The sequence below is a fragment of the Pseudophryne corroboree genome, chromosome 5 (genome assembly GCF_028390025.1).
Source record: "Pseudophryne corroboree isolate aPseCor3 chromosome 5, aPseCor3.hap2, whole genome shotgun sequence".
Classification (NCBI taxonomy): Eukaryota; Metazoa; Chordata; class Amphibia; order Anura; family Myobatrachidae; genus Pseudophryne; species Pseudophryne corroboree.
The window spans coordinates 721244169-721259707 of record NC_086448.1 but is presented as its reverse complement, the minus strand read 5'-3'; the positions used below and the strand labels follow the sequence as shown (position 1 = coordinate 721259707).

Genomic DNA, 15539 nt, shown 5'->3' with positions numbered 1-15539 from the left:
TAGACCTGTCGACCTAGAAACCCTGTCGACCTTCCATCCATGTCGACCTAGTGACTGTCGACCTATAGTGGTCGACCTAAACATTGTCGACCTAGACACTGTCGATTTGATGAACCACACCCCTTAGAAGCTAGAGGATTTTCAAAACAAGTAATCCAAACTATGCTTAGAGCAAGAAAGCCTTCTTCAGCTCGTGTTTTTCATTGAATATGGCAAGCCTATATTCATTGGTGTAGTGAAAAAGGTTTGAATCCAAGATCTTTTAAAGTATCCAGGATTTTGGATTTCCTTCAAGCAGGATTGGATAAGGGTTTGAAAGTAGCTTCCTTGAGAGTTCAAGTATCAGCGTTAACTGTATGGTTTCAGCGAAAGATTGCTGATTTACAGGATGTGAGTACTTTCTTTCAGGGAGTTGTACACATTCAACCTCCATTTATTCCTCCTGCAGCTCCCTGGGATTTAAATCTAGTTCTTAAATTCCTCCAGGGATCTCCGTTTGAACCACTTAAGAGAACAGATCTTAAATGGTTAACGGCTAAAGTACTCTTTCTACTGACAATGGCCTCAGCTAGAAGAGTATCAGATTTAGGAGCGCTGTCGTGTAAGTCTCCTTTCCTAAGTTTTTTCCAGATAAAACAGTTCTCAGAACTAGATCTGGTTATCTTCCGAAGGTGGTTTCAAAGTTTCACCTTAATGAAGAGATTGTAGTCCCAGCTTTTCAGGTATCGGGACTGTCTGCGGGAGAAGCATCGCTGGACGTAGTCCGAGCATTAAGAATCTACATAGATCGTACTAGTGCCATCAGAAAAACAGATTCTCTCTTCATCCTCTACGGATTTCATAGAAGAGGCTGGCCTGCTAGTAAACCGACGCTGGCGAGATGGCTCCGAATGGTAATATCAGAAGCTTATTCTCATGCAGATCTCCCTACTCCGGCTAATGTCTCTGCTCACTCTACACATAAGATAGCTCCTTCATGGGCAGCACAACATGGTGCTTCAGCAGAACAGATTTGTAAGGCAGCCACATGGTCTTCCATAAACACATTCATTAGACATTATGCCTTGGATACTTTTGCCTCTCATGACGCAGAATTCTGGCAAAAGGAGCATCCCCACCACTAAAAATGGCTTTGGGAATCCCAATGTTATCCTGTGGATAACCTGTGGACCCAGCCAGAGAAATAGACGTTATGGTAAGAACTTACCGTTGATAACGTGATTTCTCTTATGTCCACAGGTATCCACAGGGGTCCCACCCTGACGCACCTGATTTGAGGATCTTTACAATCACTAAACCTTTTCCCTCTTGCATGGAAGGGTGCGCATGTGTGTTCTTATCGCCTGAATAGGTTTCTACCTGATGCTCCAGCCTAATTGCTGTGGAAAGAACTGATTTGACTGAGTCAGTGGGCGGGATTATCTGGTGAAGCCCCGATGCATCCTGGGAGGCCAGAAAGCTTGTGACCGTTTGGTGCCATTTCCGCTGTCGCTCCGACATATCCCAATGTTATCCTGTGGATACCGGTGGACATCAGAGAAATCACGTTATCAACGGGAAGTTCTTACCATAACGTCTATTTCTGGGAGTGCGTATCCTAGCTCAAATCTCGGCTGCTGTGCAAAAATGAAGCTGTCCAGCATTTCTGGGCTACATGCAGAAGCAGCCAGTATTTATCCTGCATGCAAAAAAATAAATGTGTTTGCTCCCCTTGCATTCGAGGATGGTTTGTTCAAGATAAAAAAAAAAAGTAACTTGCTCTTTTTGCTTTGCTCACCAACTCAGAATAAAACCTATTGTTGTTAATTAGCCCATAGCCACTGGCGTTATTACAAGCATTTTAGTACATTTCATTTGCATGCGTTTTTCCAAACATCATCAAATTCACTTTTGTATACTGCCAGTGAGGGCATTGGAGAAGCCTAAAAGACCTGTGACCTCAAAACCACCTATATAAACTTTAATAAACATGTTTGTGTTTTTAATATACCTGCAATGCCGATGGCTCTGATAGTTTACCAGTTTACAGTATTTATTATTATTTTTTATTACCAGTTATTTATATAGCGCACACATATTCTGTAGCGCTTTATGGAGAATATTTGGCCATTCACATCAGCCCCTGCCCCCAGTGCTGGATTTCACTCCTTAACTTTACTTTTTTCCCTAGATCTTTAATTATTGGCATGTGGGGAATACAAGATACTGTATAATATAGTATTTCTCTGACGTCCTAGTGGATGCTGGGGACTCCGTCAGGACCATGGGGAACAGCGGCTCCGCAGGAGACAGGGCACAAAAGTAAAAGCTTTAGGATCAGGTGGTGTGCACTGGCTCCTCCCCCTATGACCCTCCTCCAAGCCTCAGTTAGATTTTTGTGCCCGGCCGAGAAGGGTGCAATCTAGGTGGCTCTCCTAAAGAGCTGCTTAGAGTAAAAGTTTTGTTAGGTTTTTTATTTTCAGTGAGTCCTGCTGGCAACAGGCTCACTGCATCGAGGGACTTAGGGGAGAGAAGTGAACTCACCTGCGTGCAGGATGGATTGGCTTCTTAGGCTACTGGACACCATTAGCTCCAGAGGGAGTCGGAACACAGGTCTCACCCTGGGGTTCGTCCCGGAGCCGCGCCGCCGACCCCCTTGCAGATGCCGAAAAGTGAAGAGGTCCAGAAACCGGCGGCAGAAGACTTTTCAGTCTTCATAAGGTAGCGCACAGCACTGCAGCTGTGCGCCATTGTTGTCAGCACACTTCATAGCAGCGGTCACTGAGGGTGCAGGGCGCTGGGGGGGGCGCCCTGGGCAGCAATGATAGTACCTTATTCTGGCTAAAAATACATAACATATAGCCCCTGGGGGCTATATGGATGTATTTAACCCCTGCCAGGTCTCAGAAAAACGGGAGAAGAAGCCCGCCGAAAAGGGGGCGGGGCCTATTCTCCTCAGCACACAGCGCCATTTTCCCTCACAGAAATGCTGGTGGGAAGGCTCCCAGGCTCTCCCCTGCACTGCACTACAGAAACAGGGTTAAAACAGAGAGGGGGGGCACTTATTTGGCAATATGACTATATATATTAAAATGCTATAAGGGAAAAACACTTATATAAAGGTTGTCCCTGTATAATTATAGCGTTTTTGGTGTGTGCTGGCAAACTCTCCCTCTGTCTCCCCAAAGGGCTAGTGGGGTCCTGTCCTCTATCAGAGCATTCCCTGTGTGTGTGCTGTGTGTCGGTACGTGTGTGTCGACATGTATGAGGACGATGTTGGTGAGGAGGCGGAGCAATTGCCTGTAATGGTGATGTCACTCTCTAGGGAGTCGACACCGGAATGGATGGCTTATTTAAGGAATTACGTGATAATGTCAACACGCTGCAAGGTCGGTTGACGACATGAGACGGCCGGCAAACCAATTAGTACCTGTCCAGACGTCTCAAACACCGTCAGGGGCGTTAAAACGTCCTTTTACCTCAGTCGGTCGACACAGACACAGACACGGACACTGACTCCAGTGTCGACGGTGAAGAAACAAACGTATTTTCCTTTAGGGCCACACGTTACTTGTTAAGGGCAATGAAGGAGGTGTTACATATTTCTGATACTACAAGTACCACAAAAAAGGGTATTATGTGGAGTGTGAAAAAACTACCTGTAGTTTTTCCTGAATCAGATAAATTAAATGAAGTGTGTGATGATGCGTGGGTTTCCCCCGATAGAAAATTATTGGCGGTATACCCTTTCCCGCCAGAAGTTAGGGCGCGTTGGGAAACACCCCTTGGGGTGGATAAGGCACTCACACGCTTATCAAAACAAGTGGCGGTACCGTCTCCAGATAGGGCCGCCCTCAAGGAGCCAGCTGATAGGAGGCTGGAAAATATCCTAAAAAGTATATACACACATACTGGTGTTATACTGCGACCAGCGATCGCCTCAGCCTGGATGTGCAGCGCTGGGGTGGCTTGGTCGGATTCCCTGACTGAAAATATTGATACCCTTGACAGGGACAGTATTTTATTGACTATAGAGCATTTAAAGGATGCATTTCTATATATGCGAGATGCACAGAGGGATATTTGCACTCTGGCATCAAGAGTAAGTGCGATGTCCATATCTGCCAGAAGTTGTTTATGGATGCGACAGTGGTCAGGTGATGCAGATTCCAAACGGCACATGGAAGTATTGCCGTATAAAGGAGAAAAAGACAACGTCTTTTCGGCCTCAGTCCTTTCGTCCCCATAAGGGCAAGCGGGCAAAACGCCAGTCATATCTGCCATGGGATAGAGGAAAGGGAAGAAGACTGCAGCAGGCAGCCCATTCCCAGAAACAGAAGCCCTCCACCACTTCTGCCAAGTCCTCAGCATGACGCTGGGGCCGTACAAGCGGACTCAGGTGCGGTGGGGGGGGTCGTCTCAAGAGTTTCAGCACGCAGTGGGCTCACTCGCAAGTGGACCCCTGGATCCTACAAGTAGTATCCCAGGGGTACAGATTGGAAATTCGAGACGTCTCCCCCTCGCAGGTTCCTGAAGTCTGCTTTACCAACGTCTCCCTCCGACAGGGAGGCAGTAGTGGAAACAATTCACAAGCTGTATTCCCAGCAGGTGATAATCAAAGTACCCCTCCTACAACAAGGAAAGGGGTATTATTCCACACTATATTGTGGTACTGAAGCCAGACGGCTCGGTGAGACCTATTCTAAATCTGAAATAGTTGAACACTTACATACAAAGGTTCAAATCAAGATGGAGTCACTCAGAGCAGTGATAGCGAACCAGGAAGAAGGGGACTATATGGTGTCCCGGGACATCAGGGATGCTTACCTCCATGTCCCAATTTGCCCTTCTCACCAAGGGTACCTCAGGTTCGTGGTACAGAACTGTCACTATCAGTTTCAGACGCTGCCGGTTGGATTGTCCACGGCACCCCGGGTCCTTACCAAGGTAATGGCCGAAATGATGATTCTTCTTCAAAGAAAATGGACGATCTCCTGATAGGGGCAAGGTCCAGAGAACAGTTGGAGGTCGGAGTAGCACTATCTCAAGTAGTTCTACGACAGCATGGGTGGATTCTAAATATTCCAAAACCGCAGCTGTTTCCGACGACACGTCTGCTGTTCCTAGGGATGATTCTGGACACAGTCCAGAAAAAGGTGTTTCTCCCGGAGAAGAAAGCCAGGGAGTTATCCGAGCTAGTCAGGAACCTCCTAAAACCAGGAAAAGTGTCAGTGCATCATTGCACAAGGGTCCTGGGAAAAATGGTGGCTTCTTACGAAGCGATTCCATTCGGTAGATTTCACGCAAGAACTTTTCAGTGGGATCTGCTGGAAAAATGGTCCGGATCGCATCTTCAGATGCATCAGCGGATAACCCTGTCTCCAAGGACAAGGGTGTTTCTTCTGCGGTGGCTGCAGAGTGCTCATCTACTAAAGGGCCGCAGACTCGGCATTCAGGACTGGGTCCTGGTGACCACGGATGCCAGCCTGAGAGGCTGGGGAGCAGTCACACAGGGAAAAAATTTCCAGGGAGTGTGATCAAGTCTGGAGACTTCTCTCCACATAAATATACTGGAGCTAAGGGCAATTTACAATGTTCTAAGCTTAGCAAGACCTCTGCTTCAAGGTCAGCCGGTATTGATCCAGTGGGACAACATCACGGCAGTCGCCCACGTAAACAGACAGGGCGGCACAAGAAGCAGGAGGGCAATGGCAGAAACTGCAAGGATTCTTCGCTGGGCGAAAAATCATGTGATAGCACTGTCAGCAGTGTTCATTCCGGGAGTGGACAACTGGGAAGCAGACTTCCTCAGCAGGCACGACCTCCACCCGGGAGAGTGGGGACTTCATCGGGAAGTATTCCACATGATTGTGAACCGTTGGGAAAGACCAAAGGTGGACATGATGGCGTCCCGCCTGAACAAAAAACTGGACAGGTATTGCGCCAGGTCAAGAGACCCTCAAGCAATATCTGTGGACGTTCTGGTAACACCGTGGGTGTACCAGTCGGTGTATGTGTTCCCTCCTCTGCTTCTCATAACCAAGGTACTGAGAATTATAAGACGTAGAGGAGTAAGAACTATACTCGTGGCTCCGGATTGGCCAAGAAGGACGTGGCACCCGGAACTTCAAGAAATGCTCACAGAGGACTCATGGCCTCTGCCGCTAAGAAGGGACTTGCTTCAGCAAGTACCAGGTCTGTTCCAAGACTTACCGCGGCTGCGTTTGACGGCATGGCGGTGGAACGCCAGATCCTAAGGGAAAAAGGCATTCCGGAAGAGGTCATTCCTACCCTGGTCAAAGCCAGGAAGGAGGTGACCGCAAAACATTATCACCACATGTGGCGAAAATATGTTGCGTGGTGTGAGGCCAGGAAGGCCCCACGAAGAAATTTCAACTCGGTCGATTCCTGCATTTCCTGCAAACAGGAGTGTCTATGGGCCTCAAATTGGGGTCCATTAAGGTTCAAATTTCGGCCCTGTCAATTTTCTTCCAGAAAGAATTGGCTTCAGTTCCTGAAGTCCAGAAGTTTGTCAAGGGAGTATTGCATATACAACCCCCTTTTTGTGCCTCCAGTGGCACTGTGGGATCTCAACGTAGTTCTGGGATTCCTCAAATTACATTTTAAACCGCTCAAATCTGTGGATTTGAAATATCTCACATGAAAAGTGACCATGCTGTTGGCCCTGGCCTCGGCCAGGCGAGTGTCAGAATTGGCGGCTTTGTCTCACAAAAGCCATATCTGATTGTCCATTCGGACAGGGCAGAGCTGCGGACTCGTCCCCAGTTTCTTCCTAAGGTGGTGTCAGCGTTTCACCTGAACCAGCTTATTGTGGTACCTGCGGCTACTAGGGACTTGGAGGACTCCAAGTTGCTAGATGTTGTCAGGGCCCTGAAAATATAGGTTTCCAGGACGGGCTGGAGTCAGGAAAACTGACTCGCTGTTATCCTGTATGCACCCAACAAACTGGGTGCTCTTGATTCTAAGCAGACGATTGCTCGTTGGATTTGTAGCACATTTCAACTTGCACATTCTGTGGCAGGCCTGCCACAGCCTAAATCTGTCAAGGCCCATTCCACAAGGTAGGTGGGCTCATCCTGGGCGGCTGCCCGAGGGGTCTCGGCATTACAACTCTGCCGAGCAGCTACGTGGTCGGGGGAGAACACGTTTGTAAAATTCTACAAATTTGATACCCTGGCTAAAGAGGACCTGGAGTTCTCTCATTCGGTGCTGCAGAGTCATCCGCACTCTCCCGCCCGTTTGGGAGCTTTGGTATAATCCCCATGGTCCTGACGGAGTCCCCAGCATCCACTAGGACGTCAGAGAAAATAAGATTTTACTTACCGATAAATCTATTTCTCGTAGTCCGTAGTGGATGCTGGGCGCCCATCCCAAGTGCGGATTGTCTGCAATACTTGTACATAGTTATTGTTACAAAAATCGGGTTATTATTGTTGTGAGCCATCTTTTCAGAGGCTCCGCTGTTATCATGCTGTTAACTGGGTTCAGATCACAGGTTGTACAGTGTGATTGGTGTGGCTGGTAGGAGTCTTACCCGGGATTCAAAATCCTTCCTTATTGTGTACGCTCGTCCGGGCACAGTATCCTAACTGAGGCTTGGAGGAGGGTCATAGGGGGAGGAGCCAGTGCACACCACCTGATCCTAAAGCTTTTACTTTTGTGCCCTGTCTCCTGCGGAGCCGCTGTTCCCCATGGTCCTGACGGAGTCCCCAGCATCCACTACGGACTACGAGAAATAGATTTATCGGTAAGTAAAATCTTATTTTTAGTTTTGTTTCTCTCTATAGTTAATGGAACATCCTTTTAGCCATCACTCCAGTCAGACATGCTAAGAACTGTTAGAAAAAGTGTATAAAAGACTTGGATTCTGCTAAAGGATAAACAGTCCCTGGTGTGACAGATGCTAGTGCCTGAACTGGTTGCATGTGAATGCACGTAGCCTTGTAGAACATATTTCCCTCTAATTACAGCTTGGCCACGCAGCTACCATAGCAACTGCTTTTAGAACGCTGAGGTGGCGAGTGTCAATTATTAAAGTGAGTGGTAGGTTCTCTCCTGAATGAATGAGTAAAGTGTTAGGGAAGCAGTAGCTCACGTCACCCTTTCCATTTGTTGTTAAACGGAATTGACAGGAACTGCCGGGTAAATCAGAGATGAGCCCTCGCCTGACTGCACAATGCAGATCAGCTGTGTAACAGCCACAAAGAGAAAATTGATAGTGTATTCAGCTACGAGGAAAATATACTGAGTGTTAACAAAACAAAACTTGTGCCACCTAATGAGGAACACTGAAAAGGAGAGGAACTATCCAGCCTAATAACTATTCATTGCATAGCGAGGAGTTTAGTTCACCCATTGAAGTGCCCTGAGGCTGCCGCATAAACCATTGTCTTCATTGGATGGACATACAGTAGGCATGAATACCTACGTACCATGGAACAGCAGCACTCTGCTATGTAAGGCCTCAGACCTGGATGAAATATGTCCATTTATGAAGCTACAAAACACCCTGATAGATAACTGCATGCGGCTCTGTGATTAGAACATACTGTAATAGAGTTATCCTTTACATTGCTATACAGATTCTGCTAATAAAAAGTTCTTCATTCAGTTGAAGGTGGCTTTCCTCATTACCTTAATACCCAGCTTGCAGACTACTTTTTGTAACACCTGGAATATCAGACATTGTGTACACTGAATAAGATGTAATTTGTTACCATTTGGTAGGCAATGTCCAGCACTACAGCTGCTGTGGAACTACACATCCCAGCATGCTCTGCCGCCGCAGTTTTGCATGCCCTAGCAGCAGAACTGACCTTGCTGGAATGTGTTGCTCCACAGCAGCAGGAGCACCACATTGTCTACCCTTGCACGAAGGCATTTTTGTTGCAAATATATTTAGCAGGTGTTGATAGATGACTGACGCATTAGTGGGAGAGATGAGTGCAGCGCTGGGCCCACGGGGTATTGAGGCTCGTACATACAGTATCTAAATAATGTTTTGCCTTCTATAGGGGAAAACGGGCAAAACATCAAAACGGTGACCATGAAAATCTGATGAATGCGGTGAGTCTGTCTTTTTCATTTACTGAGTCTCTTATATGTTCCCATCAGATGTCCATATTTATTGTCCCCACACAGCTCCACATATCGGCCAATTACTGTATGTGTATGAAGCAAAGGAATATATTAATTCCCATTGATCTACTTATTATGTAGCCACCTGTTCTGTAACAGATACTGGGATGAAGCAGCAGCAAAAATAATAGTAAATAGTGTTATTATGTAACAAATAGTTTTGTAATTATTTGGTGGTTCAAAAATCTAAGCATTTAAGGCGAATTCCTCAATATACATTGTCACATATATTACAAATGAACTTAAAATCGCTTAAATTCATGCCAGCCAGATGTGGTATGCTGTAGAACACCAGGAATTATTGACAGTAGCCAACTAGATATAATACTGCAGGGGTAGGCGATGGTAAGACAGAGCAGCATACTTCCCAACATGTAGACTTGCTGAATTGGGATGAAAAAAGACAGACCTCCCAAACCTAGCTCCGATCCGGCCAGAAACTCCCACTTTTGTGCACCCACCACTTCTCTAAGCCAAACCCCATCTGAGCGTACAATTGTGTCCACTGTGCATGCAGTGCTTAGAGGAGAACTGAGCTCTGCTCATTGTAGAGTGGGAGAGTGCAGCAGGTGTCTCACAGGTGTGGGACTCGGCATTGGCAGGTGCCCTTCACCTCTGGGACCCATAGCAGGGGGTGTGGTATAAAAGATCTACAGTAATTAGATACTCATTAAGTCGACCCCATATGGTTTCCATACATTATCGACATGGAAATGGTCACGTTTTTTGGGGTGTCCTTTCCTATGTTTCATCATATGTGACCACAGTTAGTTCAAATGTGTATACGCTCGCTTCGCTTGCCACACTTTGGGCAAGGATAATATTCCCAATTGTAGTGTACGTGGATGGTAAATCAAGCAAAAGTTGAAAAATATGTGAAAAAAAACGTGTCGCGGAACCTGGGCGCTGCAGGGGGACTTATCCCGGCCCGAGCCGTGCTGATGTGACCTACGCTGTGATGGCTGAATCTCTCCCCCACTCCTCATGCTGTGACCCCGCCTTAGACGCACATATCAAGTAGACATAGACCTCCGTATCCTCCTCCCGATTTCTTCTGTCAGCGATAATCACTGAGGAGGGAGATATCCCCTGGGATAATGCCGCCTAAACGCCAAAAAGACTCGACCCCGGCCCGCCCGGTCGCTTTTTTCAAGCAGTCTCCGACTACTCAAAGTCAGAAAACTCCCGCTGTGTCGGATTCCCTATCCAAACACTCCCAAGGTAGAGATGACGTTTCCGTGACTCCCCGGGTGCATCAAACAAAACTCTCTCAACTGGATGACGATGCACCCCTCACACTCTGCTCTATGCGGCAGCTGCTGGCTTCCTTTAAAGATGATATTACAGTGGAAGTTAAGACAGCGCTCCAAAGCTGCCAACAGACAGTCGACGCTATAGGTCAGCGTACGGACCACCTCGAGAATAAGTGTGAGGAGGTGGTGAAGTCTCATAATGAGGTGATTAACCAACTTGAAGAGCTACAAGCAGAGGTCGCGGACCTACGGCGGAAGACCTGTGACCTTGAGGACAGGTCACGCCGTAACAATATAAAGCTCCGCGGCATCCCGGAAACAGTCTCCAACTCAGAGCTCAACCAATTTGCAACGGACCTCTTCATGGCTCTTCTTCCTACCAACTCTATTGATGACTTTCTTATCGACCGCATCCATCGCCTACCGAAGGCTAGAAATGCCCCAAAAGATGCTCCGAGAGACACTCTGATGAGGATGCATTATTTCCATGTCAAGGACCAAATCCTGCGGGCAGCTATGCGCCCGGATCTACCACCCACGACCTTGGGAGATATTCAAGTATATGGCGACCTCTCAGCGGCTACCCTAGCCATGAGACGTGCGTTCTACCCGGTGACTACAGCACTCAAGAGAGCTGATATCCTTTATCGTTGGGGGTTTCCGATGAAATTGCTGGTCAGACGTAACGGTGTCATGCACGCGATACTCACGCCGGAAGCTGGGCTGAAATTGTTGGATTCCTGGAAAAGAGACGTTTTTGCTACCATTAACACTGTGTATGTAACATTGGTGCGGCCCGGGAGGAGACGTGTATCGTATGTCTTCTTGATGTTTTTCTTTCTATGTCTATGTTGATTGTTCTAGGAGTGGGGGGGGAGACCCCTCCCTACACCACGCCCCGACCCCATGTGTTGCCTAGCTGGGCAACCTTGTTTGGCATCCTTGCGGTGCCCGCTCTGCTTCCCTTTCTTACTGTTTCTTCTTCCTTTCCTGTTTTTCCTGCCTCTCCAAGTTCTAGTACACAAACACGCTAGTAGATCCCGTTACATAGCTTATGTATGTAGACTGATTTTTGCATTGCTCACCGACAGGACTTATGGTTAATGTTCTATCCTTAAACGTGAAAGGGCTGAATTCACCACATAAACGGCGATTGGCCTTGCGCCATTTTGCCGAATGTAAAGCGCACATAGTGGCCTTACAGGAGACTCACTTCATGTTCTTGTCACCCCCCTCTCTTAAGGATAACAAATTCCCCATTGGTTACATGTCCAACGGCCCGAAGAAGAAGGCTGGGGTGGCCATATTATTTTCTAGTTCCTGTGATTTCTCTCTGGTTCATCAAATCAATGATCCAGAGGGTAGGTACCTTATTCTGACAGGTAAACTGGAGGACAGACCGGTCACCATTGCCACGGTGTACGCTCCTAACACCAAACAAATACCCTTCTTTAGGAAATTTTTTAAACTCCTCCAGATACACTTATCGGGTGCTCTATTACTGCTAGGAGATTTTAACATGGTCCTTGATCCAGCGGTAGACAAATCCTTACCCCGCCCATCTCTCACAGCGAACTCGCAGCGGGATAGTTCCCAAGCATTTAGGAATATATTACATGAGTATGACCTTTATGATGTTTGGAGAGCTAAGAATCCTACCTGTAGGGATTATTTGTTCTTCTCCCCGGTACACGGCTCTTTTTCTAGGATCGATTTAGTGATTTCGGATAAGTGGACTCTCCAGCAAGTATCGAGGGCTTCTATCCTGCCAGTATCATGGTCCGATCATTCTGCCCTCTCGGTCAAATGGAACCCCCGACGCGTGCGGTCTTCTCCCTCCTTATGGCGCCTTGGAGAATACCTCCTCACAAATGCGGATGCTCACCGGTCTATTTCACAGGACCTCTCCTTGTACATCGAAACCAATGCTCCAGCAGACACGTCCATATTTACGCATTGGTGTGCCCTTAAGGCGGTGGTCCGAGGAGCGGCAATCCAGGCAGCTGCTTATATTCGCAGGACCTCCCGAGAAAAACAGTTAGAACTCGAAACCCGCCTTAAAGATTTAGATACCCTATTTAAGTTGAACCCCTCTAATGAGAAAATTTATCGAGATCTGCTTCGGGTCAGGGATAAGATGAATAAATTGGCTTTAACTGAGGTCCATAAAAACCTCTTCCAGCTGCGGCAAAAGTTCTATACTTAAGGGGATAGGGTGGGTAGAATGCTTGCGCGCAAACTGAGGGGGAAAATTGCTAAAGAGAGGGTGAAATCCATTGTCACTTTAAACAATGTCAAGATATCCGACCCGTTGGACATTGCTAACTCCTTCGCTACTTATTATTCCTCCCTTTATAATCTGAAAGATGACGTATCTATCCCACAGCCCACACCAGCCAATATAGCGGCCTTCCTGAAAGATATTAATCTCCCCTCCATCGACTCACTTACTTTACAGACTTTAAATCAACCCTGGACCTCTAAAGAAATTACCCAGCCATAGACTCCCTCCCATTAGAAAAAGCTCCAGGCCCAGATGGGTTTATAAATAAAGTCTATAAATGCTTCAAAGATGCTATTACCCCTGTCCTGGAAGGAATCTACAATCATGCTTCCTCCGTGGGGAATTTCCCGGTGGAAATGCTGGAGGCTCGTGTGGCCGCCTTTCCTAAGTAAGGGAAAAATCCCGCTATGATGCCTAATTATCGCCCCATAGCTTTATTGAATACGGACTTAAAAATCTATGCGAAACTAGTGGCCAACAGGCTCAACCCCCTGCTCCCCTCGCTCATCCATTGTGATCAGGTGGGCTTTATCCCCGGAAGACAGGCCCCCGATAACACTAGGCGGGTGATAGACGTGCTGGACGCCTTTTCCCCATCTGATTCTCCCTTACTGCTGCTTTCCTTAGACGCGGAGAAGGCGTTCGATCGTCTTCACTCGGGGTATCTACAGGCGGTTCTTTGTAAATTTGGTCTTACAGGTAGGATTCTCTCCTCCGTTTTAGCTTTGTATTCTCTCCCCTCAGCAAGGGTGTGTGTAAATGGACTCCTCTCCTCCTCTTTTATGATCACGAATGGCACACGCCAAGGGTGTCCTTTATCCCCACTGGTATTTGCTTTGGCAATAGAACCTTTGGCTGTGAAAATACGATCCTCTCCACTGATTGAAGGAGTGGAGTTTTTGGGACAATCGCACAAGATATGTCTGTTCGCGGACGATGTCCTGTTGACACTCACTGCCCCTACTACCTCCCTCCGAGCTTTGCACACACTCTTGTCTGAATACTCGGCTGTATCATATTATAAACTTAATAGTACCAAGACGGAGGCACTACCTATTAATTTTCCACCCCCCCTCCTATCCGCACTGAAAGCTTCTTACTCGTACTCCTGGCAGGATAGAAGCCTTAAATATCTGGGGATCCATATCACCCAGAAGCTGGATGATCTAATATCTGCTAACTATCCCCCCGTGTTGCGCAAATTTACTGCTCTGATTTCGGACTGGATGATGCACCATGTTTCCTGGCTAGGGCGAATAGCTGCACTAAAAATGACGGTACTCCCAAGACTCATGTACTTGTTTCGGGCCATTCCTCTCCTCTTACCCCAATACCTTTTGTCCAAATTTAATGCTGTGTTTAACTCTTACGTTTGGAAAGGTAAGAAACCGAGGTTAGCCAGGAAAACTATGACCCGACCCAAACGGGAAGGGGGCCTGGCATACCCGGATTTGCTTTCCTATCAACTGGCTTGCCGAATGGCGCAGATAGGGGCATGGTATCTACACCCTCCCTTCAAGCCGTGGGTTCAATTGGAACAGGGGCTGATTGCCCCACTGCCCCTGACTGATGTTTTACTGACCCCGAAATCGGAGGGAAAGTTATTGACCGGTAGATCCCTTTCTGTTCACGCTACTAGGAAGGCTTGGCTGACCGTGGTGCAAAGTGGAAATGATATAACTCTCCCTACCCCTGCTCTATCGCTGATGGGCCTAGCCTCCTTGATCCCTGACTTGAGTTTTGAATCTTGGATATTAAAGGGAATCCAGTCTCTACAGGATATAACGGCACATAATACCCTTTTTATCTTTTGCTCAGATTCAGGAAAAATTCCTTTTGCCCCATAGGGAATTCTATAAATATTTGCAACTCAGACATTGGCTCCACGGAACCTCAGCACCCCACCTCACCCTCTCCCCCTTGCCTAACTTCGTTCAAAGGTTCCTGGGTACCGGGGAGGGCAGGGGAGGCATCACGAAATGGTATAACTATATTATTACTTCCCAAACGCTGCAGAAAGCCCCCTTCCAGTTGAAATGGGAGGCAGACCTTAGATGCTCTATCTCGGAGGAAGAATGGGGGATGATTTTTCGGTCCTGCTATACGGTGTCTAGATGCAGATCACACATAGAGCTATTTTATAAACTCCTCCACCGTTTATATTTCACCCCATCCCGCTTCCATGCAATGCAACCCTCCACATCCAATTTATGCTGGCGTAAATGTGGCAAGGTCGGTACCTTGGTGCATACCTTCTGGGAGTGCCCTATACTTACCCAATGTGGACCTCTGTCTTCCACCTCATAGAATTAGTCCTGGGTCATTCTGTAGCTCCACATCCGCGACTGGCTCTTCTCCATCTATATTATGGCGACTTATCGACGAGCGATCGTTATATCTTAGGGCATATTCTGATCTCGACAAAACTATTGATTGCTCGCCAATGGCGCTCCACCGAGATACCCCACATATCAGTGATAGAGATGGCCGTACAGTCGCATTGCGAGTTTGAGACAGCGGGTGTGGCCTATGCCTCTACACCATCCTGCCCACTGCTCCGCTGGTTTTCATGGTCTACTTATTGGCATACTCGTTCTCCAGTTCCCCTACCTCCTCCAGACACTTAGGATTATATGTAGTCTTTTCGTTATGTATTTACTGTTGGTCGGATTTGGCCTCACGATGTATGCCTGTGCGATGTTCTTTTTTATATCATCTATGTAATTCTGTATTTTTGTTGAGAAGACTTTGTACCCCCCTCACCCTTCCCCTTCCCTTTTTCTCCTTTCTGTACCCCTCCCCCTTTTGCTTAGCTTACCCATAAAATAATGAAAATTAATATTTAAAAAAAAACATTAAAAAAA

At 47.2% G+C, this 15539-nt stretch overlaps 1 protein-coding gene across 6 annotated transcripts in view; it reads left to right on the top strand.

Moving 5' to 3' along the window:
* PAG1 (phosphoprotein membrane anchor with glycosphingolipid microdomains 1) overlaps positions 1-15539 on the top strand; it is a 477890-nt gene that overhangs the window by 423665 nt on the left and 38686 nt on the right. For all 6 annotated transcript variants that reach the window (XM_063923993.1, XM_063923988.1, XM_063923987.1 and 3 more), the window contains one exon: positions 9015-9066. In XM_063923993.1, coding sequence (XP_063780063.1) covers positions 9015-9066 — 52 coding nt within the window. The remainder of the gene's footprint in view (positions 1-9014; positions 9067-15539) is intronic.